Raw genomic sequence first — 24,766 nt, 5'->3', positions numbered from 1 at the left:
ATTTATTAATCACCTTCCAAACCACCATCTCAAGGCAATTTCCATATGAGATGATCAAAAATAGGGGGGCGGGGTCAACCAATACATTGAAAACAAAGACTAAAACCTTAACAAATGCACACTTGTAGCAAAGACACCTTTATCCAGTTGGGAAAGACCATCAAAACAACAAAGTCTCCAACTGTTTCTGTAAAGTGCAGCTAGGGGGCGACTATCATATTTCAACAGGGATGCAATTCCACAGGACAGGGGCAGCCACCCTGAAGGCCCTGCTCTGAGCTCCTGCAGAGAGGGCTTCTGAGATCTTTGCAGGAGAAGCTCTCCCACAGACTGCAGTGATCTGGTGGATGCACAAGGCGGTCTCTCAACTACGTGGGTCCTTCTCTGTGACTGCGAGCAGCCTGTCTCTACAACCCTGAGAAGAAAACCCAGCATTCCAACCAAGCCAGGAGAAGTTATTCAGACAGTGGTTACCTCACTAAGTTGGCACAAGGTCCTGGCCACCGGCAGCTTTGATAAACCCTCTGGATCACAGTCTCTGAGCCATTCTGCACCTGGCAGGAAACAGTCCGGGTGACCGTGTGTTGACACCAGTGCCTGCAGAGAGAAACAGAAGGCAAACTCGATGTCATTAAGGCCAAATTGCTGACTGCTGCAAATCAAGAAGGTGGGACAACTAGCCCTATTATTAAAAATTCCAGTACTGGCTGATCCACTAGGGCTGCTGCTGAGACAGAGCCCTCCCAAGGAGTCCAGCGCAGAGGCCATAGCTAAGCCACAGCCATCCCCGCACTGCCAGAACACATGGATCCTGAAATAGTCTGAGCCCCTTTAAGAGCAGAGGCTCCGCCCATTAGGGAGGAGCTAGATGCTCAAAGGAAGCTGGAGGTCCAATTTAAGGCTCTGCCTAAGTTTGCTGGTTGTTAGAAGGACATTCAAGCCTGCCTTGTCTCACTGCCAATGTGGGCTCCCCTTGGGGCTGTCCAAGGTGCTACCTTACCATGCTTTTCACTGCAAGAAGTGAAGTTATGGGGAAGCAAGCAGAGGGCATTCTCTCTCTGTGTGTGTGCAATGCTTTTTATGAGTTTCATTAGATATTACAAGTATTCCATTCATCTTCAAAACAACACAAGGTACACAAAATACAAAAAAAAAAAAGATCATGAAGAAACACCCACAGTTAATGAAAATGTTCAACACTATATGTCTCCAGGATCTAACATAATGATTAGATTGTCTATTCGCTCTACGCGGGGCTGCCCTTGAAGCTGTCCCAGAAACTCCAGCGGGTACAGAATGCTGCAGGGAGGCTCCTCACGGGGTCTCTGCCATGGGAGCATATTCACCCAGTGCTTTTCCAGCTGCACTGGCTCCCGGTGGAGTACAGGGTCAGATTTAAGGTGCTGCTTTTGACCTTTAAAGCCCTTCACAGCCTAGGACCCTCGTACCTATGGGACCGCCCCACGGAGAGCCTCAAGGTCCATAAATAGCAACACCCTAGTGGTCCCGGGCCCTAAGGAAGTTAGATTAGCCTCAACCAGAGCCAGGGCCTTTTCAACACTGGCTCCGGCCTGGTGGAACGCTCTGCCTCATGAGACCAGGGCCCTGCAGGATCTGATTTCTTTCCACAGGGCCTGTAAGACAGAGTTGTTCCGCCTGGCCTTTGGCTTGGAGCCAATTTTATTCCCTCCCCCTCTTTCTTTTTCCTTTTTCCTTTCTCCTCCTGTGATGAGGCTGCGTTTTAATATTTTACTGTTTCAATATTTTAATGTTGTATTTTAATCTTGTTTTTAAGTTGTATTCATTCAACTTGTTTTTATTATTGCTTGTTAGCCACCCTGAGCCCGGCCTTGGCTGGGGAAGGCGGGATATAAATAAAAATTATTATTGTTATTATTATAATTACTTTTTAAAGGTGACTTCCGTCTACCTCACTGCAGGTCTTTCCCCCCCTTTTTCCAAGCAGAGGGCCTTCTCAGTAGTGGCACCCACCCTGTGGAATGGCCTCCCATCAAAGAGATAAATTATACAACCTTCTGTAGACATCTGAAGGCAGCCCTGTATCAGAAAGTTTTTAATGTACGGTGTTTTACTGTGTTCTGTTGGAAGCCACCCAGAGTGGCTGGGGCAACCCAGTCAGATGGGTCGGGTACAAATAATAAAATTATTATTGTTGTTGTTGCTGTTGTTGTTATTAAAGGTGTCACATGTTCTCATCCTGAAGGCCCCCTCAGCAATCTGGCTGCCACATTCTGCACCAGCTGGAGCTTCCGAACCAGGTCGAAGGGCAGCCCCACAAAGACTGCATTTGGGAAACAAGCTTGTTTCAGCTCTCCCTGGAGATAGGATGAGCATCCAAATAAATATAATGTTGGCCAGCCCCTGTTTCAGATGCTGGAGAATGCGCAGAGCTACTGGGAGGAAACCACAGAACCGACGTCTAGCACTACCTCTACTGAGCTATCTTTTTTGTGCCAATGAACCTGGAGGAAAGGAAACAAGGTGGAACATCATCTAAGCAGAATTAAACTCCATGAAAAGATTTGCCGCTGGAGGGGACGGCACTCAAGAATTGTTTACATTGCCCAACGCACTTCAAAGCCTGCATCCCAGGATAAAGGATTTCCTAGCAATAAAGCAAGCCACCTAATTAAAAAGCTCTTCTCGGTCTGTCAGATGCAACCTCTAATCTTTATGGGAGTAACATGGCTTTGACCAGACAGAGCTGTAATTTTAAGACTAAGAGAGAGCCTTTTTTTTTTTAACAACAACAACTTTCAAGTGAATAATGGAGTCTGCTGAATTTTCACAAAGCACATGGAAGAAGCGTCCTTTATGTTAGGTTTTTGTGTGCCGCAGATGTTCCTGTGTGATTCTGAGAGTCCTATCTAGGCGCACTCGCAAATCTGGAGGCTTCCGGTCAGACCTGGAGTTCAGGCAACCCTAATCAATGTCCAGGATTCCAAGGAGCCATGGATATGGAAGTTCCCATGACTCTCAGGGTCTGCGCATGATACCATGGTTCCCTACCTACCTATGGCCTGGTGGTTGCATCCTGGTAAGTAAGAGGGAAAGAGCGGGATTTCACAGTAGAGTCTCAACGTGCAGCCAATCCAATTAGCCCCATTAGCTAAAGTGGGACCTCAGGTTAAGAACAGTTTCAGGTTAAGAACGGACCTCCAGGACGAAATAAGTTCTTAACCAGAGGTACCACTGTATTGTTTTTCAATATCTGGAGTGTGCTTGACATACCTTCTTGGGGTTCTTACAGATAGAAAACCCCTTCACAGAGAGAACTTGTCTTTTGCATAATAGGACATACGGCCACACAACTCCCAGTCGTACTATCAGGAGCTGTGTATACTTAATGCATTACAGTGGTACCTCGGGTTACATATGCTTCAGGTTACAGACTCCGCTAACCCAGAAAGAGTACCTCAGGTTAAGAACTTTGCTTCAGGATGAGAACAGAAATTGTGCTCTGGCGGCGCAGCGGCAGTGGGAGGCCCCATTAGCTAAAGTGGTGCTTCAGGTTAAGAACAGTTTCAGGTTAAGAACCGACCTTCGGAATGAATTAAGTACTTAACATGAGGTACCACTGTATAAGCAAGTATTCTTCATGCACTCGTAATTCTGGCATGCATGAAAAATAAAAACAGGGAGACAATCACTGGGTAAAGAAAATGAGACTGTTCAATTCAGCTAAAAGCCACTCAAATCTTTGTTGTGTCACCTCACCTCAAAAAGGATATTGAAGAGTTCAAAAAGGTTGAGAATGGAGTGCAGGTGTCTGCGACTTCTTAGTTTAGAGAAAAGACGAGAAAGAGATGACACGATAGAAGTTTATAAAATTATGTAAGGCATGGAGAAAGTGCATAGAGAAAACGTTTCTCCCTCTCTCATAACACTAGGACTTGTGGCCATCCAAAGAAGTCAGAATGATTCAGGACAGGTGAAAATGCAACACATAGTTAAACTATGGAACTCCCTCCCACAGGAGACAGGGATGGCCACCAACTTGAATGGTTTTAAAAGCCAGATTAGACAGATTCATGGAGGATAAGGCTACTGGCGGCTCTTAGCCCTGAGGGTTATGCTCTAACCTCCACAGTTGGAGGCAATAATGCTTCTGAATACGAGCAGCTGGAAACCACAGGGGGCCAGAGAGTGCTCTTTAGCTTGAATTCTGCTTGCATGTTTCCCACAGGCATCTGTGAGAACAAGATGGCGGACGATATGGACCACTGGCCTGACCTAGCAGGCTCTTCTTATGTTCTTATACAGTGGTACCTCAGGTTACACACGCTTCAGGTTAAATACACTTCAGGTTACAGACTCCGCTAACCCAGAAATAGTGCTTCAGGATGAGAACAGAAATCGTGCTCCGGCGGTGCGGCAGCAGAAGGAGGCCCCATTAGCTAAAGTGGTGCTTGAGGTTAAGAACAGTTTCAGGTTAAGAACAGACCTCCGGAACGAATTAAGTACTTAACCCGAGGTACCACTGTAATGGACTTCGGGTCAAGATGATGCAGCTATACATCTGAATAATCCAGTTTACAGCCCATCCGAAAGATACGGTACCTAGTTGTAAGGGAAGGGAGAAGGGTTCGAGTTCTCAGTGGCAGCTAGCTTTCTATATGCAAGGATTCTTTTTTTTTTCTGGAGTGGGGGGGAATGGTGCAGTTCACAACCACATGAGCTACACAGTCTGAAGTGGTACAGGCAAGATACTGGTTGACGTCTGTGAGTTGGGGAGTGGGAATTTTCCTTTCTTTTAAACCAATATCTTAAACAGCCCCACTGACGTGCAAAAGCGTTCCAAAGCCCTAAGACGAAACGGTAATGAAAAGACCTCCATCTTAGGTTTTAGAGATTATAGATGCCCCCCCACCCCCGTCAACTCTATTACATACAGATGTACTGGTGCAAGAACGCAGCTGGCCCGAGCCCAGGATAGCAACAGATACGCTGAGCAAAATGTAACAGCTCAGATTTCAACTCCCCAAGTGCACAAGCCTGCTGTGTCTTTCAAAACTATGTCCATCAGCAACTGATTTAACAAAAGCTTTACAAAAAAATGCCTTACAGGGTTCACTCTCTGCTCATTGTTTATATTTATGGACTGGGCTACTTCAGTATAAGTGGGAGGGCTGCCAGGTTTTTTTTGGGGGGGGGGGGTTCTCAGTACCGTGCCCCCCTGGGGGTTCTCTGCTTCACCTGGGCCACTGCAGGAGCAGGGGAAGGAATTTGGTCCAGTTCACATTTAAAGGCGAATCTGCCTAATTCACTTTTCCAAAAACAATTCCCAAACCAAAACATGGCCAAAATTCACCCCTTTTCCAAATTTTACAGTGCAGTTCTCTGATCAAGCAATGTGCACTGAAATGCTTACACCAGGGTAAAGCGTTATTACAATTAAATGCATTGTTATTGCTGTTTTTATTGTTAAATCATGTGGTAAATCACTGGTAGAGAGAATTTGTGTGATAAGCAGACATATGAGCCACTTCCTGCAAAAGGAAAAGTCCCATAGCAATTCAGAACACGAGTGAAATACTGTTATATGGGTGGTGGGAGGTCGTCTGTATGATATCTTGTGTCCCTTCCAAACCTGTGACCCTGTAACAGAGGATAGGATCTACAAGAGGAAACTGGTGAACCGGTCAGACCAATTCCTTTGTTAAGTAATGGCCTTAAAGGTAAAGGTAAAGGGACCCCTGACCATTAGGTCCAGTCATGACCGACTTTGGGGTTGTGGCGCTCATCTGGCTTTATTGGCCGAGGGAGCCGGCGTACAGCTTCCAGGTCATGTGGCCAGCATGACTAAGCCGCTTCTGGCGAACCAGAGCAGCGCACGGAAACACAGTTTAGCTTCCCGCTGGAGCGGTACCTATTCATCTACTTGCACTTTGACGTGCTTTCGAACTGCTAGGTTGGCAGGAGCAGGGACCGAGCAACAGGAGCTCACCCCATTGCAGGGATTTGAACCGCTAAAGGTATGGAGTGAGGGGGGGCAGCATACTACAAGCAGGGAGCCACCACTGAAAAGGCCTGTTCTCATATTGCCACCCTCCAGACCTCCCGTGGAGGGGGCACACAGGGATTCTGGGCCTCAGTTGCAGAGCGCATTGGGTCCAGAATTGGGTCTGTAAACGGTACAATGAGAACAGGTCTGTTCCATCAAGCAGATGGAGAGATGGGGATGCAGGACCACTCCATCCAAGCAAGGTAAAGATCCTTGAAATAAATGGAAAGATAAATAATATCAGGATCTGCTGCTCAAAGAAGCACAGCTCTGTGCCTCTGCATGGCTGGAATGGATCTCAGAGCTGTGGGCTGCCTTTAAAGCTTTTGTTATCAGCCCAAACAACTGCACCGAATTATCTCCTTGTTTTCCTAAGGAGGAAAGGTCTCTGTGCGATATTTAATGGAGATCAGCTCTGAGGGCACAGAAAATAGTGGGAGTGTTTTGATAAGGAGAGGGTCTTTCCCCCACCCACAACCACACCCAAGCTTCTCCATAGTATTTCATTCCAGAGAGATCTCATTTCTCTTCAAGAGGGGAGAGGAATTTCAATAAAAACTCAAAGGTCATTGCTTCTGAGAGGGGAAAGGGGGCTGGCTGAATTCAACAAAGACGTTTTGACCTTTTTTAAAAAAAGATATTTATTAAAGTTTTCAAAATGTTACAAAAAGAAAAAGAAAAAATACAAAGTAAAAACAGTTAAAAACAATTCAATCTTTCCGTATCTTATCTTTCATTTGCTTGTTCCCCAGACCTCCTCACACCTCCCTTTTTTGTATTCCAGTTCAATTAGTTGATTCAGCAAATCCTTTCCCTCTTTGTTTTTATCCTAATCTTTAATCTTAATATATTATAACTTTAGATTATCACCTGTTAACAATCCATTTTTGCACATTCCTTTATAACATTACTGCTAAAAACCACTTAACTTCAATCCAACATCATTCTAACATTCATTAATTTTGCAATATTTCTGTAGATAGTCTTTAAATTTCTTCCAATCTTCTTCCACCGACTCTTCTCCCTGGTCTCGGATTCTGCAGGTCATTTCCGCCAGTTCCATATAGTCCATCACCTTCATCTGCCATTCTTCCCGGGTGGGTAGATCTTGTGTCTTCCAATACTTTGCGATAAGTATTCTTGCTGCTGTCGTGGCATACATAAAGAAAGTTCTATCCTTCTTTGGCACCAATTGGCCGACCATGCCCAGGAGAAAGGCCTCTGGTTTCTTCAGAAAGGTATATTTAAATACCTTTTTCATTTCATTATATATCATCTCCCAGAAAGCCTTAATCCTTGGGCACGTCCACCAAAGGTGAAAGAATGTACCTTCAGTTTCTTTACATTTCCAACATTTATTATCGGGCAAATGAACTTACGCTTTAAAAATGCAGGGTGGGCGGGGAATGGGAATATGGAGCTAGTGGTAGGAACACAGATTGTGCAGCTCAACAGGCTTGCACTACACCCAGCTTAATATCCTTGGTCCTTTAAATGCAAGAAGGTTAAGTACAGCAGTCTTTTCGCCCTTTCTTAAATTGTGGCAGTAGTTGGGTATGCAAATAGATAGGAGGATACAGATTGGTGTAAAAGATGACAGCTCTTGCAGTGATATTGCATTTGAACTATCTTGCTGGACGAAAAATCTGTGCAAACCACACACACACACACACCCCAGCAGTGGTTCTCAGTGAGTGGTACCGCCTCCTGGGAATGGTGGGATTACCTAGGGGGCGCTGGAGGTATAAGACTATCAGACTTTGAAAAACTGGCAGTGCTTTTTTTGTCTAGGGGTACTCCCATTTTCCTACTCATATTGAAATACTGCAGCCAAAAGAAGAAGAAGAAGAGTTTGGGATTTGATATCCCACTTTATCACTACCCTAAGGAGTCTCAAAGCGGCTAACAATCTCCTTTCCCTTCCTCCCCCACAACAAACACTCTGTGAGGTGAGTGGGGCTGAGAGACTTCAGAGAAGTGTGACTAGCCCAAGGTCACCCAGCAGCTGCATGTGGAGGAGCGGAGACGCGAACCCGGTTCACCAGATTACGAGTCCACCGCTCTTAACCACTACACCACGCTGGCCAAACTGAGATTCACAACATGTTTAGGGGTATGCGTGCCCCTGCGTCTCCCCAGAAAAAAAAAGCATTGAAAACTGGTATCACCGGATCACATAAATCGATTTTGCTGAATTAATTCAACCAAATTGAATCGGACTTTATATAAATGTACAATTAATTGTTCCTGTTCTGAATTTTATTACTATCTTCCTTAAAATGGGTGGTGCAAATCGTTTCCTGGATAATGCTTTTCATAGGGTAGTGTAGAGGAGATTGGAGATGAGTTTATGGAACCAAGGGAGCAGTGGCCCAGAAAAGTTTGGGGACCCTGCTTTAAATAAACAAACAAACCATCTAAGCCAGTGGCTATTGCTATCCTGCTGAAACAACCAAGAGAGCCCTTGATTTTTTTTAAAATCCCTGGTCACAAGGCATGGCTATGCTCCCCTTCACACTCACCACAAGGTAACAAAGAGGAATAAGGCCGAACGGAAAAGCGTGCCACACACCAGCACAACACACTGAAACGCACCCACAAACACACATACAGACAGGCATCGTAGGAAGAAGAACCCTTGCCAAAAAGCAGCGGTTCTTGCCAAAGTGAGGAGGGCGGGATGGAAGGCCCCACAATTGTTTCTCGCAATATCTGAGACACACCAGGGAACGCAGCGCTTGTGCTAAAAGCAAGTGTTTTATTTCAGACATCGAGTGCTAGTGAAGGTGTGCGTGAGTGTATGGGAGAAGTTACAGCCTCTCAAAAAGACCCTAGAGCTGGAGAAAGGTAATAATAATAAAGAAAAGATCTTGGAGCTGGGAAAAGGGGCAATCAAAAATATCAGGTGGGCAGGGGGAGTGGATACCTGTTTTAGTTTAGGAAGAAAAATCAGCCAAATTTGTTTAGTCCAAAATAATAATAATCAGGCATTGTGGGGAAGGGGGGTATTTTCGCCCTCCCTTTCAAAACACTAGGCCAGGTGGATGCCCCCAGATGTTGCTGAATTGGAGGCAGCAAAGCTTCTGAATACCAGTTGCTGGAAACCTCAGGAGCTTGAATCATGCTTATGAGTTTCCTGCAGGCATTTGGCTGGCTAATGTGAGAACAGGATGCTGGACTAGGTGGGCCATGGGCCTGATCCAGCAGGCTCTTCATATGTTCTTATGCATTCCAACTCCCATCATGCTTGAATGCTGGTCGTGCTGGCAGAGGCTGGCTGGAGCTGGGAGACCAACAACATCTGGGAGGGGGGTACAATATTGCCTATCTGTCTCCAAGAACTTGGGATCACGCACTTAAATCCATTGTTGTTGTTTAGTCGTTTAGTCGTGTCCGACTCTTCGTGACCCCATGGACCAGAGCACGCCAGGCACTCCTGTCTTCCACTGCCTCCCGCAGTTTGGTCAAACTCATGTTAGTAGCTTCGAGAACACTGTCCAACCATCTCATCCTCTGTCGTCCCCTTCTCCTTGTGCCCTCCATCTTTCCCAGCATCAGGGTCTTTTCCAGGGAGTCTTCTCTTCTCATGAGGTGGCCAAAGTATTGGAGCCTCAGCTTCACGATCTGTCCTTCCAGTGAGCACTCAGGGCTGGTTTCCTTAAGAATGGGTACGTTTGATCTTCTTGCAGTGCATGGGACTCTCAAGAGTCTCCTCCAGCACCATAATTCAAAAGCATCAATTATTTGGCGATCAGCCTTCTTTATGGTCCAGCTCTCACTTCCATACATCACTACTGGCAAAACCATGGCTTTAACTATACAGACCTTTGTTGGCAAGGTGATGTCTCTGCTTTTTAAGATGCTGTCTAGGTTTGCCATCGCCTTTCTCCCAAGGAGCAGGCGTCTTTTAATTTCGTGACTGCTGTCACCATCTGCAGTGATCATGGATCCCAAGAAAGTAAAATCTTTCACTGCCTCCATTTCTTCCCCTTCTTCCCCTTAAATCCATTAGAAGTAGATTTAAGAGAGGCAAGGAAAAAGCTCTGGGGGTTTTTTTACTACCCAGACTAGATGTGGTGTAGTGGTTAGAGTGTCCAACTCAGAGTGGGGAGACCCAGTTTGAAATACTTGCTCAGCCATGAAACACACCCTGTGACGTTGGAGCCAGTCACAATTTATCAGATGGAAATACCTCGCAGGGTTGTTGCAAGCCCCGTATTCCCAGGTGGTCTCCCATCCAAGTACTAACCAAGCCTGACTCTGCTTAGCTTCCGAGATCAGACAAGAGCGGGAGCATTCAGAACAGTATGGCTGTAGACAGCTGTGGCGAGCATGAAATAGGAGAGGAAAGCCATTCAGAAAAAAATCTGCCTCCAGTCCAACACTGGAGAAAGACTGTCACCATCGTGGCTAATAGTAGCCATTGGGCAGCCTTGCCCTCCATAAATTTGCTCAATCCTCTTTCAAAGCCATCCAAACTGTGGCCATCGCCGCTTCCTGTGGGAGGGAGTTCCATAGTTTACGTACTTTCTTTTCTCTGTCCTGAATCTTCCAACATTCAGCTTCATGAGACGTCCACGTGTTCTTAGTATTATGAGAAAGAAAGAGAAACTTTTCTCTGCCCACTTCCTCCGTGCCATGCAAAATTGTATAAGCTTCTATCATATCACTTCTTAAGCTAAAAAGCCCCCAAATCAGCAACTTTTCCTCCAGGGGGAGTGGCTCCGTCCCCTTGACAATTTTGGTTGCCCTTTTTTGAAACTTTTTCCAATTCTTCAATACCCTTTTTGAGGTGAGTTCATTGTTGGGAAGGTGGGACGGAAATCAAACAAGCAGATAATATGGCTTTCAAAGAGGATCTGACGCGTTCGTGGGAGGCGACAGATCTATCAAGCAGCACCAGTAGTGAAATGAAACCTCCATAGTCTGAGGCACTGTACCTCTGAATACCGTTTGCTGCATAGAAACAGCAGGGGGGCACCAAAATCATTCCCCAGGTTTCTTGTGGAGGGAAACCTCTTTCCCATTCCCTGCAGTCCTGACAAAAATCAAGGTCTCCTAGCAGCTGTTTATGGTTGTAAAAGAGGAGATACAGCACTTTCTGAAGGAGACTGTGATTTTACCCCGAATGGACTGCAAAACATAAGAGATGTTTGGATCAAATACGATGAGACTTTTTGTTAAAGTGCTATTTTATATTCCTGGTTCTCTATTTGGTGAAGACCCTGCCATCTGGCTGCGATGCCTGCTTAGCTGGGAGTAAGCACCACCAAACTCTAAGCAAGGACTTCTAAGCAGGAATGTATAGGATTCCACAGTGATTTCTGTTTTTCAGGACATTTTATACAGAACCAGGAAACAGCATTCCTTCACAGTGCCCAGGAGTTCCCAACTCCTAAAGCTGGACGGATTCAGAAGCCAAGTTCGTTTGTATGCTGCCCTTCCGATAATTTGCTTTTTGGCTCAGCCTGAGCAACTGATCCATTTAACTTGGCTCACGGTCGGGTTGAAAGTGTGTTTCCATGCAGCTCTTTTTTGTAAAAAAAAATGAATCCCAGGGTGTCGCGGGGAAGGTGCTGTATTTCTTCAAACAGTTGCTCCCTTCGCTTTTTCTTCTTGGCCTGGCTTGCTCAAATGCTGTCCAGCCCACATTTCTGCACTATGTAATAAATGCATTTTTTAAAGAAAAAGAAAGAAAGGTTTGCTCGGAGCTTACGAGCAATCAAGAGCAGCTTATCTCTGTAAATGTGAAGTGAGAGGCACTGGCTTGTGTAAAAGCAAGTTCCCATCCTGTATTTCTTCATGCTGCTGAGTTATGAGGTGATTTGGTTCACAAGTTCATGGCATCTCTGAGGTTAAGCGCTTGGGTTAAAACCACATCTGCCTATTCTGCTCTGCTTCTCCCATCTACTGAGTCCCGCTCAGGACAAACTTCTTAAAACAAAAACTCCCAGTTAACAGAATAAAAGGCCTACACCAGGGGCGCCATGGGGGGGGAGGAGCTAAAGACCCCCCAACAAAATTCAAGGAGAGGGCCAGGCCTCCTCCATATTCTGCGGCCTGCAGGAGGCCTCCCCATGGCTGTGCCAGGCCTTGCCGGGCCTACCCATAGCTGTGGCAGGCCCTGCCAGACCTCCTCCTAATACATGACATCGAATGTGTGTGCCGTGCGCATGACATCACACGCGCACGCTGCCCCCCCCCAAAAAAAGTTGGGCAGAGTGTGGTCCACACCTTATGGCCCACATCTTATGCTCTCCTTATGCCTCAGCTACACATAGGTCTCTGCAATATGGAGATGGCAATACTAGTCTATCTTGAACAGCGTTTGTAAAAAATGGAAACAAAGCTGTACTTGAAAAGAGTTCTGGACGCTCAAAAGCATTATCTAAAGGCTATGTTTTCACCCTCTTTAGGACATGGCTGTATTACTAATGGGGAGTTTAATATTGAATGCATTGTTTGTTTGTTTGTTTAGTGCATTTATATCTCAAATTTCCTCCAAGAAGCTTCAAGCAATGTACATGGTTCTCCCCTTCCCATTTTGTCATCACAACAACCTTGTGAGGTGTTGTATGCTGGGATGAGAGACAGCGGTGGGTCCAAGGTCACTGAGTGAGCAGCATAATTTAAGGGGAACTGAGAACTAGAACCCTGGTTTCTCAGGTCTTAGTCCAACGCCTCAACCATTACACCACACTGGATCACTCTCTCTTTTTTTTAATATACTTTACTTTTAATCTACCGTAATTTACTTTTAATACAGAATGTTGTGTGCCTGGAGGCAGTTAGGGTTGCCAAACCAGCAGGGCTGAGCTGAAATATCCAGCATCGCCTGGCCCCCTCCAGGTGGCAGGGGGGGGCTTGACTCTCCAGGTGAGCAAGAATGCCTTTAATTAATTCACTTTTTAATGAAGAAGACTATACGTGCAGCTTGCAAGCTTCAGCCCGGCAGGAGCTGGCTGCAGACTTTTGCATAGGCTCCTTAGAAAGTCTGCTTTCCTCTGTTCCCTCCTCCCAATTAACCCCCATCTCCAAGGCTCAGTGGTGGGAGGGGGAAGAATCACAGGTTTGGGCCCTGAAATCTGAGGGTCTGGTATGTTCCTGACCTGGCAACCCCAGAGGCAGAAACACCTCTTGCTGGAAACCATGGGAAAGTAGAGGGCTTTCCCACTTATGGGTTGGCCACTTTGTGAACAGGACTCTGGGCTAAAATGGGCCTGATCCAGCAGGGCTCATCTTCCATACCCTCCAACATTTCTCTGATGAAAATAGGGGCATCCTAAGGGAAAGCAGGACATTCCGGGATCAATTCAGAAACTGGGGCGGCCTCCGTAAATCCGGGACTGTCCCCTGAAAATAGGGATATTTGGAGAGTTTGCATTTTATAGTGTTTTCCTATTACGTTAATGACTTGAGAGGGATGCAGGAAAATTGGCAGAACCCCGACACGACAAATTCCCAGGATAAAGCCGCCCAGGAGGCCGAGCCACTGCTTCTCATCAGGTCCACGCAGCCACCGCGCCCGTTCAGACAGAGCCGCCCCCCAGAGCGGCAGCTCCTAATGTTTCCCTCGCTGCCCCCGCCCCGACCTCCTTCTCCATCTCCTGACATGCTCAGCTTGACCCACTAACTCAAGCCAACTGTGGAAAGGTCAAATGCAAAGACTGACTCCCAGAAGGGAGAAACCACATCAAGGAACTGGAAAGGAAAGGAGGGAAGGCGGGGGGGGAGAGAAAAGAAAAGAAACAGCAGGTCTCTCCCCCAGGCCCACCACCCCGCAAGCCTTCAAGTCTGGCAGGCGCAGATGGGGGGAGAAGGAAACGAGGCGAGCTTTACGTTTATTTATTCTGGAGCCAGACCTGAACAGGAGCCAAGCCGTCCCGTGCCAGCATATAATAAGAGCTCTGAATTGGGTAGGTGGGTCTCTCACACACGGACACATGCTAACTTTTTGTCAAAAAGTATCATGTTTCTAGACCTTTTGGTTATGAGATTTCTGGCAGGGACCATTTCCCGCCTGGGATAGTCAAGTGGTTTTCTTCTTTTTTTATTTTTAGGAGAGTTCTTAGGGGGGGAAACCCTATTCTCCTCATAGGGTTACAATTCCCAGAATTCCCTGTGAAGAGGGACTGACTGCATAAACTGCTCCAGGAATGATAGCTTTGGGAGGGGAATGGGGGTCTCCGCGCAACTCTCAGCACCCTCGACAAACGACAGCTCCCAGAATTCTTTGGGGGAAGCCATGACGGTTTAAAGTGGATGGAAGAGTGCTGTAAATGTGTGGTTCTGATGTGGACAATGGCACAAAATCCTTGGCTTGCACTCGCCGGCTTCTCCCTTCCCTCCGGTGATACAGGCCACATTTGCATTTAAAGATGGAAGATTCGTACATTTGTACAATCAGTTTGTACTTTCAATTCTTGTCTTTTCCTCCCAATGCAGGTCAGCCTTAGGACTGATTTCTACGAGGCTTCCTCAGCTCCAGGTCATTGATAACTTTAGGCTGGTTCATTTAGGCTGGGGAACTTAGATCTCTTCAGAAGCAGGGTATGAGGTCCAGATTCACAGCTGTTCTCCGAAATGTTGGTAATGCTTGTTCTGGAAATTAGAGGTGCTCCCTCTACTGGAAGAAATGATATTCCAGGCTCGTGACTTCCACTACAGCGACGTCCACATTTTCCACCTTGGAGAAACTCTTTGCAGATCACATCCAGGCCGATGACAACACCCAGCACCCTCGAATGCACCTCACAAAGGCCCATCAGTATTGAAAACTGCCCACCCTCCAGCAGATGGCACCATTTTAAAATTCCCATAATGCCTTGGCACACTGGGAAACATAGAAAGAAATACTTGAGTGAGTGACTGAGTAATCAATCATATATAATTGTGGAGTTGGAAGGGACCCAAAAGTGTGAGTAGTATATAAATCTGTATAAATATATTACTTAAAGGTAAAGGGACCCCTGATCATTAGGTCCAGTCGTGGCCGACTCTGGGGTTGCGGCGCTCATCTCGCTTTATTGGCCGAGGGAGCCGGCGTACAACTTCCGGGTCATGTGGCCAGCATGACTAAGCCACTTCTGGCGAACCACAGCAGCGCACGGAAATACCGTTTACCTGCCTGCTGGAGCGGTACCTATTTATCTACTTGCCCTTTGACATGCTTTTGAACTGCTAGGTTGGCAGGAGCAGGGACCGAGCAACAGGAGCTCACCCCGTTGCGGGGATTCAAACCGCCGACCTTCTGATCGGCAAGTCCTAGGCTCTGTGGTTTAACCCACAGCGCCACCCGCGTCCCAATATATTACTTATAAATATATAAATTACAGTCTTCGTCAATGTGTTGCCTTTCAGCTATTTTGGACTACAACTCCCATCAGTCCCAAAATACCTGGAGGACACCAGGTTGGCAAAGGTTGGCCAAGCAGATTGAAAGTCACTGATCTAAAGGAAAGAACCTGTGTGCAGAACTGCTATCGGCAGGTCTGGCTGATTGATTCCCTGTGTTTTAAAACAGAAGCTGCCCCCGTGCTTGGCACTAATAGGCCAGGAACAATGACATTACTAACCTCCTCCGTCCCTCCTATCTGAGAATTTTAAAGGTTTTTTTTTTTACATTTTTATTCTCCTTTAAAAGGGGGGGGGTGACACAAATGTATTTAATATCAATTTATATATTTTATTTTATTTTTTGTTAATGACACTGTGCATTAGGGCATGTTATTTTAGTGGGTGAAATTTCATTTTTGCAAATTTCTTTGGTGAGGGGTCTCAATAATTTGTTTTTTGAGTGTGAGGACTTCAAATTTGCTATTATTTTTTGTGAATGGACAACAGTTAGCTTGGGAGAACATTTAGCACATAAATTGCTTTTGGAAAACCAAAGAATTTTACTTTCTGAAAATGTCAGGTAGTGCTAAATAATAATAATAAACAATAAAAATAATATTAATATATAACTGCAAGTACTTGGCAATCATTTTTAATGATTTCTATGTAATTTTACAGACGTTTTACTTACCAAGGAAAACTATAACCAAAATATCTTTTGAATTCCCAAGTCATGTTACAACTTCTTAGCACCCCTCGTTTTTGGAAGCTGCAAGCTCAAAAACTCAACATACCTTACTGTGTGTATCAACTTTTATTGGTCTGTTGCCTTAATCATAAAATCATAGAATCATAGATTTGGAATGGACCCCAATGGTCATCTAGTCCAACCCCCTGCAATGCAGGAATCACAGCTAAAGAATTCCTGACAGATGATCATCCAACAACCTCTGCTTAAAAACCTACAATGAAGGAGAACCCACTACCTTCCGAGGGAGTCTGTTCTGCCATTGGGAGCCATTGAGAGCCAGTGTGGTGTAGTGGTTAAGAGCGGTAGTCTCGTAATCTGGGGAACTGGGTTCGCTTCCCCACTGCTCCACATGCAGCTGCTGGGTGACCTTGGGCTAGTCACACTTCCCTGAAGTCTCTCAGCCCCACTCACCTCACAGAGTGTTTGTTGTGGGAGAGGAAGGGAAAGGAGAATGTTAGCCGCTTTGAGACTCCTTAAAGGGAGTGAAAGGCGGGATATCAAATCCAAACTCTTCTTCTTCTCTTCTTCTTAGCATCAGAAAATTCTTCATAATGTTTAGTCAGAATATCCTTGTAACCTGAATTCAATGGTTCAGGCATATTTGTTAAAAAAACAACAACTTTTGGGTTTCCCTTTAAAAAGCTGAACAATTTTGTGGTCTTCCTTTAAAAAGCTCAACAACTTTTGGGGTGTCCTGGTTTTTACTTTTTGAAATTTGGCAACCCTATCTCATATAACCTATCAGTCTTCTTTTCCCCAGGCTAAACATACCTGGCTCCCTCAACCATCCTTCATAAGGTGTCATGGAGTGGCTGGATGCGGGGGGTGGGGGAACCAGCTGGGGAACCCCCAAGGGAACTAGGCTCAGAGCCAGGGGACTGGTGATGGGACGACAGTGAGTGGTCAGAGGGAGAATAGGGAGCAGAGTAAGGGGGAGGAGGAGTCAGAAGGCCAAGAATAGCCTGTGGCCAAGAGTTTCTTCACCCATTTTAGGGACTTGGAAGGAGAAACTTGCCTGCAGAACACAGTGACCTACTGGGTATATATAAGGCACTTGACTGGCAGTTCTTGATGTAGCTTGGAAGTCAAAAGATACTGATACAGTATTTGTAAACGGATAATGTAATTATTAGTTTTTCTGCCTGCTGCCACTACCCCGAACAACCAGTTACAGTATATCCAAATAAAAAACATATCCCTCATCTTCAACCTCAGAAACCACCATGCCAAATTTGGGGGTGGTCTATTCAGAGGTGTCCAAGCCAGCACAATTTGATGCCCCATCTTGATTCAAAATGGCCTCCAACAGTTTCCAAATGTAGGGCAAGAATCACATGATGGGCAACCATACCTTCAGAGGTGTCCAAATCAGTGCAGTTTGAAATGGTTCAGTAAGCCATTTTGATTCAGAATGGCCCCCATTGGTAGCCAAACATAGATGAAAACCAGTTCCTCCAACTCGAGAAACGCCACACCAAAATAGGCACCACAAAGTGTTCAAATGCATAGCAAACAAGCACGTGGATAACTTATTATTATTAATTATTATTATTATTATTATTATTATTATTATTATTATTATTATTATTAATTTATAGCCCGCCCATCTGGCTGGGTTTCCCCAGCCACTCTGGGTGGCTCCCAACAGAATATTAAAAACACGATAAAATATCAAACATTATTAAACCTCCTTAAACAGGACTGCCTTCAGATGTCTTCTAAAAGTCAGATAGTTGTTTATTTCCTTGACATCTGATGGGAGGGCATTCCACAGGGCGGGTGCCACTACCGAGAAGGCCCTTTGCCTGGTTCCCTGTAACCTCACTTCTTGCAGTGAGGGAACCACCAGGAGGCCCTCGGAGCTGGACTTCAGTGTCCGGGCAGAACGATGGGGGTGGAGACGCTCCTTCAGGTATACTGGACCAAGACAATGCACAGACAAAGCATATGCCTGCAACCAGCAAGATTCCATCCTGCTCAGTTTGACTGTGCACATGTGTTATCCTGCTGGCAACAGACATGCACAGCCAAAGTACAGTGCAGGGTTGTTTGACCAGGAATAATCTGGGGCTGTCTTGATCCCACTTGGTCAGAGCCCAGATCCACTTGACCCATTTTGTTTTGGGAATCAGACTTTGGCCTGAATCCAGTGCACAATCCTATTGATTTGCTGCCAAGTTTGCTTAAAATCAAAATGGCATTTGACAGTATCCTAGCCTAGCCCACAACCTGCTCCTCTGTCTCAGGAACTGTCACGCCAAACTGAGTGGCAGTATCTTCAGAGGTGTCCCAAACGGCATAGGCTGGAACAGTTTCGTCCACCATATTGATCTAACATGGCACCCGATAATTTCCAAACATAGCACAAAACCCACTCCTCCGTCTATCTATCTTCAGAGACCTCCTGAGCAGCACAATTTGGAATGGTATAGTCCACCATCTTGATTCAAAATGGTGCCCAATGAAATCCAAAGTTAAGACGAAAACTGGCTCCCCCATCTCAAGCACTGTTGGGCGAAGTTTGGGGGTGATATTTCAAGAGGCCTTGGAATGCACAGAGAGCAGATGAGCAGACAGACCACTTTCCAAAATGGGGATAGGGATGGGGGAGAAACTTGACTCGTCTCACATTTCAAGGAGAATCTATCTAATCTGCCATTTCCAAAAGGTTATGCGAACCAAAACCCAGCCATCCTCCAAAATTCATGCTTCTCCAGTCAAACATGCATATACCATGAAACAGTGTGCACAAAAATACTGTACAGTGGTACCTCGGGTTAAGTACTTAATTCGTTCCAGAGGTCCGTTCTTAACCTGAAACTGTTCTTAACCTGAAGCACCACTTTAGCTAATGGGGCCTTCCACTGCCACCGCGCCTCCGGAGCAGGATTTCTGTTCTGAAGCAAGGTTCTTAACCCAAGGTACTATTTCTGGGTTAGCGGAGTCTGTAACCTGAAGCGTCTGTAACCTGAAGCATATGTAACCCGAGGTACCACTGTACATGCATTTGTGTAAATAACATTATAAAATCCATCGGATTCCTGCATTGCAGGGGGTTGGACTAGATGTCCCTTGAGGTCCCTTCCAACTCTACAATGCTATGATTCTGTGATTATATAAGGAGAAATTGTTCTGTGAAAAAACTGACATTTTAGGCAAAATTGTATCTAAAAAATGTTTGTATTGGGAGAAATTAACACTAACACACTGACGAATTCTTTATGAGGACTTCGAAAAAAATAATCACAGACTGATGCAGAAATGGAAAGGACTTTAATTTAGGACTGGAAAACAGAGAAACTGAGATAATCAAAAATGGACAGAGCCACCCATCCCTAATAAATAATGACCAGACCCTTAAAACATGGCTTCATTCACACTTTTTACAGCATAAAAATAACTCCACCTCTACTGCTCTCAGCCAATCGAAGGTCACCTGCTCCTATAAAAACCCCGCCCATTCTCCTTTGTCACTCCCTGTGCCTGGAACTCCCCACTGTTTCCTCCAGGAATTGAAATGAATGAGTGGAGGGGGTCAAATGATCATGGAGGTAAGACCTGGGCGCCTTTGCTCTTGACAAAGATGGACACTGGTGGTGGTTCAATACAGAGACTCACAAAGCAACAGCAGCATCCCCATCCCGGATTGAGCAGTTTAGGAGCAAAGCCTTCTTTATGATCTATTTGAATTGAGGATAAGATTCACAACACAACCCCCTTCAGGTTTATTGAGAGACAGTGTGGTATAGTGGTTAGAGTGCCAGCCAGACTAAGAACCCTGGGAGAGGAGAATTCATATCCTGCTTTTTCTCAAAGTAAGAAAGCTCACTGGGTGAACTTGGGCCAATCAGTGCCTCTCAGTCCAGTCTACCTTAAAGGGTTGTTGCAAGAATTAAAATGGAGAGAACCGCTGGATAATTAACAACAACAATGCAGCTCAGTTTATCTACTGCAGGCTTGTCCAACTGACTATATACATAGGGTTTTTCCTGCAAAAGTTTTTATTCTCATGGTTTTGCTAGTTTTCAAAACAACACCACCCCCAGGCTGTCTCCTCATCACCAAAAGAAAAGCCACCATGAAAGTTAATGCAATCTTATATATATAGTATATGTCTGCTCAGAGGTAAGTCGCACTTCAATGGAGTTCTGGAGCTTACTCCTCGGTAAACTAGAATAGCAGCCTCCCATCCCCAGCGGTGCTCCTGAACTTCGCCTTTCCTCGCTCCTACAGACCACCCTGGGATTTGCTGGGAAGGGAAGCTTGAGTCACTCACCGGCGATTGGCAAAGCCATTGCCCGACGGCCCTCCGGAATTCGGCTCCGGGTAGTTGTGCTGCAAGGCCGACGCTGGGAACTGGTAGAGGAATCCCGTCCCGAGGGTACATCCCCAAAAGGAGAAGCAGAAGCAGCACCAAAAGAACGCCAGCGGCATTTTGGGAAGGGCCGCTCGGCTTGGAGAAGCGCTTTGGACGGCTGCAACCTGGGCGCGCAAAAGTGGCGAGGGGGTCTCCCAAAACCGAGCCACTCAGAGGCGCATCGTCCCCAGGCTGCGGAGGGCCCCGCGCGGGAACGGGGCTGAGAGAGAAAGAGACCAGAGACAGGAGAGGGATTTGCCGTCGGGGGCTCTTGGTTGTTTGGGGGAGCAGCCGGAGAAGAGACGGAGGCTTCCCCGTGGCCAAAGCGCGAGCTCCGTGCGCCCTGGGCGCACAAGCAGCCTGCGGGTGCGTTTTCAAACCAGAGCGAGGTTGCTTCGCAGCGGCTCTCTCCGAAAGGGGCGGGAGGTGGGGACGTGAGTGGGGGGGCTTCGGATTAACCCTTCAAGGGCGTCGTCGTCGCGGCTGCTCCAGCAGCAGCTGTCTTGGAACAAGCCAGGAGTGGCGAGGCGGCACAGCAGCTCCGGGAAACTTTAGAATGAAACTTGCCTGAAGGCGCAAGTCAAGTCTCTTGCTCCTTTTGGGGGAGGGTGGCCTTTAAATGCTGTTCTACTGCCACTCAGTAACCTCAAAGTAGCTGACAGTCAATCATTAATAATTTGTCCCCCAAGTGCAAAACAGATCCGTTAATATAGTGCCTTGAAAATTGCACATATTTTGAGATGTCCACAAGGAGCAGAACCTATAAGTGCTTTTTATATGATTTGGCATTTGTTGATTACATATACAGTGGAAGCATCATTTTCATCACATGCATGCCTGGCAAATCTGGAAGTGTACCTGATTATCAAATAACACACTCATTCCTTGTTGATGTGTAGAAAACTTTTGTTCTCACTTTTCCCCTTTCACAACTTGGACTTTGTTACTTAACCCATATGGAACTGGACTTTGCTTGTGTCTTTTGGGGTTTTGTTTTTCATATTTTCATTTTCATCTGTTGCTACAATTGTTCTCTCTGTTTTATGTGCCTTATAAAATGGAATACAAAATCTTTACAAAAAGCAATAAAGTTACGTTGCGGGGGGATGGACTAGATGGCCTTCAGGGTCTCTTCCAACTCTACGATTCTAACTTCCATAATAAAACAGCAACCAAAATTTAGAAGAAAAGAATTGAAGCAGGGGATCATTAAGCAATGCATCTAAAAACAAGGAGCCTTGTGGCACCTTAAAGCAGAGCTTTCCAAACTTTTCCTGTTGGCAACACACTTTTTAGACCTGCATCGTTTCGCAACACAGTAATTCAGCTTTACTAGCAAACTATAAGTTAAACTAACTGCTTTCCAGCCCTGGGTTGAGTGCAGGGAGCATTCACATGACACACCTACACACTGCAGCCGACACACTGACATGTCGCGACACACAGTTTGGAAAGCTCTGCCTTCAAGACTAACCAATTCCTGATGGCCTTCCTTCAAGGGCCGGCCCACCCATGAAGCAGGGTGAAGCAGACACCTCAGATGGCGGAAGCCCCCGAGATGGCCTTCCCACCCACACCACTAGCAGAGAAACGACATTGGCACCCACTTTCTGCAAGATCTCGCGAGATTTCATGGAGTGCATGAGAACTTGTGAGATTTCGGTGACGTCTCATTGAGATCTCACCAGAAGTTGGCATCGATGCCAGTGCTGCTTCTCCACCAATGGTGGAGGTGGCACAGCAGGCAGTGCCCGTGGAGGCAGGCGGCACATCAGGGATGCTGGTGGAGGGTGGCAGTGCTGGTGATGGAGATGGTAGGGAGGGTGGCATGGCAGAGCATGGCAGCACTTCCCATTCCATCTCACGTGGCAGAACAGGAATTGCCACCACTGGTGATGGCAAAAGCTTTCATGGACTCCAGCCCACTTTTTCAAAGGCATGTTGTGAAATTTTTGTTTGGTAGGTACAAAAAGGAGTAAAACATAAGGGTCAGTGGTCCCAGTGACCGTTGTGGGGTTGAGTCCACAAAAGCTTATAAATGTGATTGTCTTTAAGGTGCTTGCCACTTTGGTGACAGAATTCTGGACAGCACAGAACAGACTGGAGCAAGTAACTGGTGAACTCCTGGATTCTCACGCTTTTGAGATAACCTCACTAAAGCTTTCTCCTAGTAACGTACCAGAACTTATAGATGTAACAAACACATAGACCTCTGTTTCTAATTAATAGGGAGATTCATTATACCTCTGATATAAGCTCTGACATGAATTTGGTGATAATTGTTTTCTCATTTCACTAAATCTCGGTGCTGACAGAAATCAAAGCTCTGCTTCATGTATTCCACTGACATCCTCTGAAGGAGAATGTAAATTGCAACCCACCCATTTATCAGGGGTGTTAATGGAATATAAAAGAGATAAAGGGGCAGGAAGATTAGTATAGGTGAAAGGAAAATGTAAGCATAGTCATCTAGACATCAGTTGAACTCAGATGATACAGTTCTTCCTGGAACGGTATTGTTTCAGAATACTGGGGAGGTCATCAACTCAAATGTTCATCTTGCCAGATCTTAAGAAAATTATTGTAGGTCCCATTCCCAAGTGAAGTCATTTCCAGGCCAACAGAAAGTAGCCGTTTTTATGACCGACCAGTAGAAAGAAGCCAGCATTGCTCTGGAATTCTAAGAAACCCAAAAGTTGGAATATTTAGATCTGCCATCTTGATTCAAAATGGCTTCATAAGATATCTAAACATACATTCAAACCCACTCTTTGATCTTGGAAACCATCACACCAAATTGGGTGACAAGGTCTTCAGAGGTATCCAAATCAGTTTGGAATTGTTTGGTCTGCCATCTTGATTCAAAACGGTGTCCAATGGCATCCAGACAAAAAATGGCTCCTCTGTCTTGGGAACCTTCATACCAAATTTGGTGATGATATCTCTAGAGCAGGGATGTCCAACATGTCGTTCACGATCTACTGGTCGATCATGGGGCGTCGCTCAACAACTTTGGGTCTTCCTCCCCCCCCCCAAAAAAAACCTAACAACTTTGGTCAATACAATGGGTAGATCACTACCAGTTTTTTGGTTTCTTTTAGTGGGAGTAGATCACAGTCTCTTGGGAGATGGACATACCTGCTCTAGAGGCATCTGAATGCATAGAGAACAGGTGAACAAACAACTTTCCATAATATACAGTAGATTGACATTGATATGTATTACTCATGTCATAACGAATCCTCTAAAATAAAGGGACATTTCACTAAAGAGCAATCACCAGAGGCAAGCAATCTAAAAAAGAACAAATGCAATATGCTATTCAGTGTCCCCAAAGAGTTATTTTTTGAAAGTTTGTGGGGAATGTAGATTTCGACCACGCTTTTCAGCTCACAAAAATGCATTGCAGTTCTGATCTGATTTATTTGTAGAGAACGTTTGCGATATACGTCAAACTCCAAGCCAGAGGACTTGTCTGCATTATGAATATGTACCTTGGTGGGGAGTCTGTGGCCCACCAGATGTTTGTTGGGAGTCCAAGAACCATCGGCCAGCATGACCAAAAGATGAAGGGAGACGGAGTCCAACAACATCCGAAAGGTCACTGGTTCTCCAGCTGTGAATTTATTCTTCAAACATGGATCTGTTTATCACTGAGACACCACCTTCCATTCATAATAGGAACATATCAGTAGAGTTGCCAGGGGAAATTTAAACCTTACAGAAATACATTTTTTTTTAAACGTCAGAAAGAAATTCCTAAGTGAGGGACCAAATGAATCTACTACATGGCCACAACAACCCTGCGAAGTAACTTAGGCTGCCCCCCCCCAAGTTCACCCAGTGAGCTTCAAGGCCAAGTCCAAGGTACAGTGGTACCTTGGTTTACAACCATAATCTGTTCCGGAGGTCTGGTTGTAAACCAAAACAGGTTGTAACTCAAGGCGTGCTTTCGCCAGTGGGGCCTCCCCCCTCCCAAATTGGTTGTACAGTGGTACCTCGGGTTACAAATGCTTCAGGTTATAGACTCCGCTAACCCAGAAATAGTACCTCGGGTTAAGAACCTTGCTTCAGGATGAGAACAGAAATCACGCGGCGGTGGCAGCGGGAGGCCCCATTAGCTAAAGTGGTACCTCAGGTTAAGAACAGTTTCAGGTTAAGAACAGACCTCCAGAACGAATTAAGTTCTTAACCCAAGGTACCACTGTAATCCAAAAAAATTGGGTTGTAATCCAAAAAAAGGGACACGCACTTCCGTGTTTGACATGGTTGTAATCCAAAACGGTTGTAATCCAAA

General features: G+C 45.7%; 1 protein-coding gene across 5 annotated transcripts in view; it reads right to left on the bottom strand.

The window, feature by feature from the left end:
* The window catches only part of COL26A1 (collagen type XXVI alpha 1 chain), a 106,622-nt gene extending 85,630 nt beyond the window's left edge, over positions 1-20,992 (bottom strand). For 2 of the 5 annotated variants that reach the window (XM_028707514.2, XM_077919265.1), the window contains exon 1: positions 20,389-20,992. In XM_028707514.2, coding sequence (XP_028563347.2) covers positions 20,389-20,546 — 158 coding nt within the window. In that variant the 5' untranslated portion in view covers positions 20,547-20,992. Of the gene's footprint in view, positions 1-474; positions 598-20,388 lie in introns of all 5 variants that reach the window. The other 3 variants (XM_028707513.2, XM_028707511.2, XM_028707512.2) reach the window with 3 other exon arrangements.
* Positions 20,993-24,766: the final 3,774 nt, after the last annotated feature.

Source organism: Podarcis muralis, chromosome 15 (assembly GCF_964188315.1).
Source record: "Podarcis muralis chromosome 15, rPodMur119.hap1.1, whole genome shotgun sequence".
Lineage (NCBI taxonomy): Eukaryota > Metazoa > Chordata > Lepidosauria > Squamata > Lacertidae > Podarcis > Podarcis muralis.
This window is presented reverse-complemented; position numbering and strand designations above follow the sequence as displayed.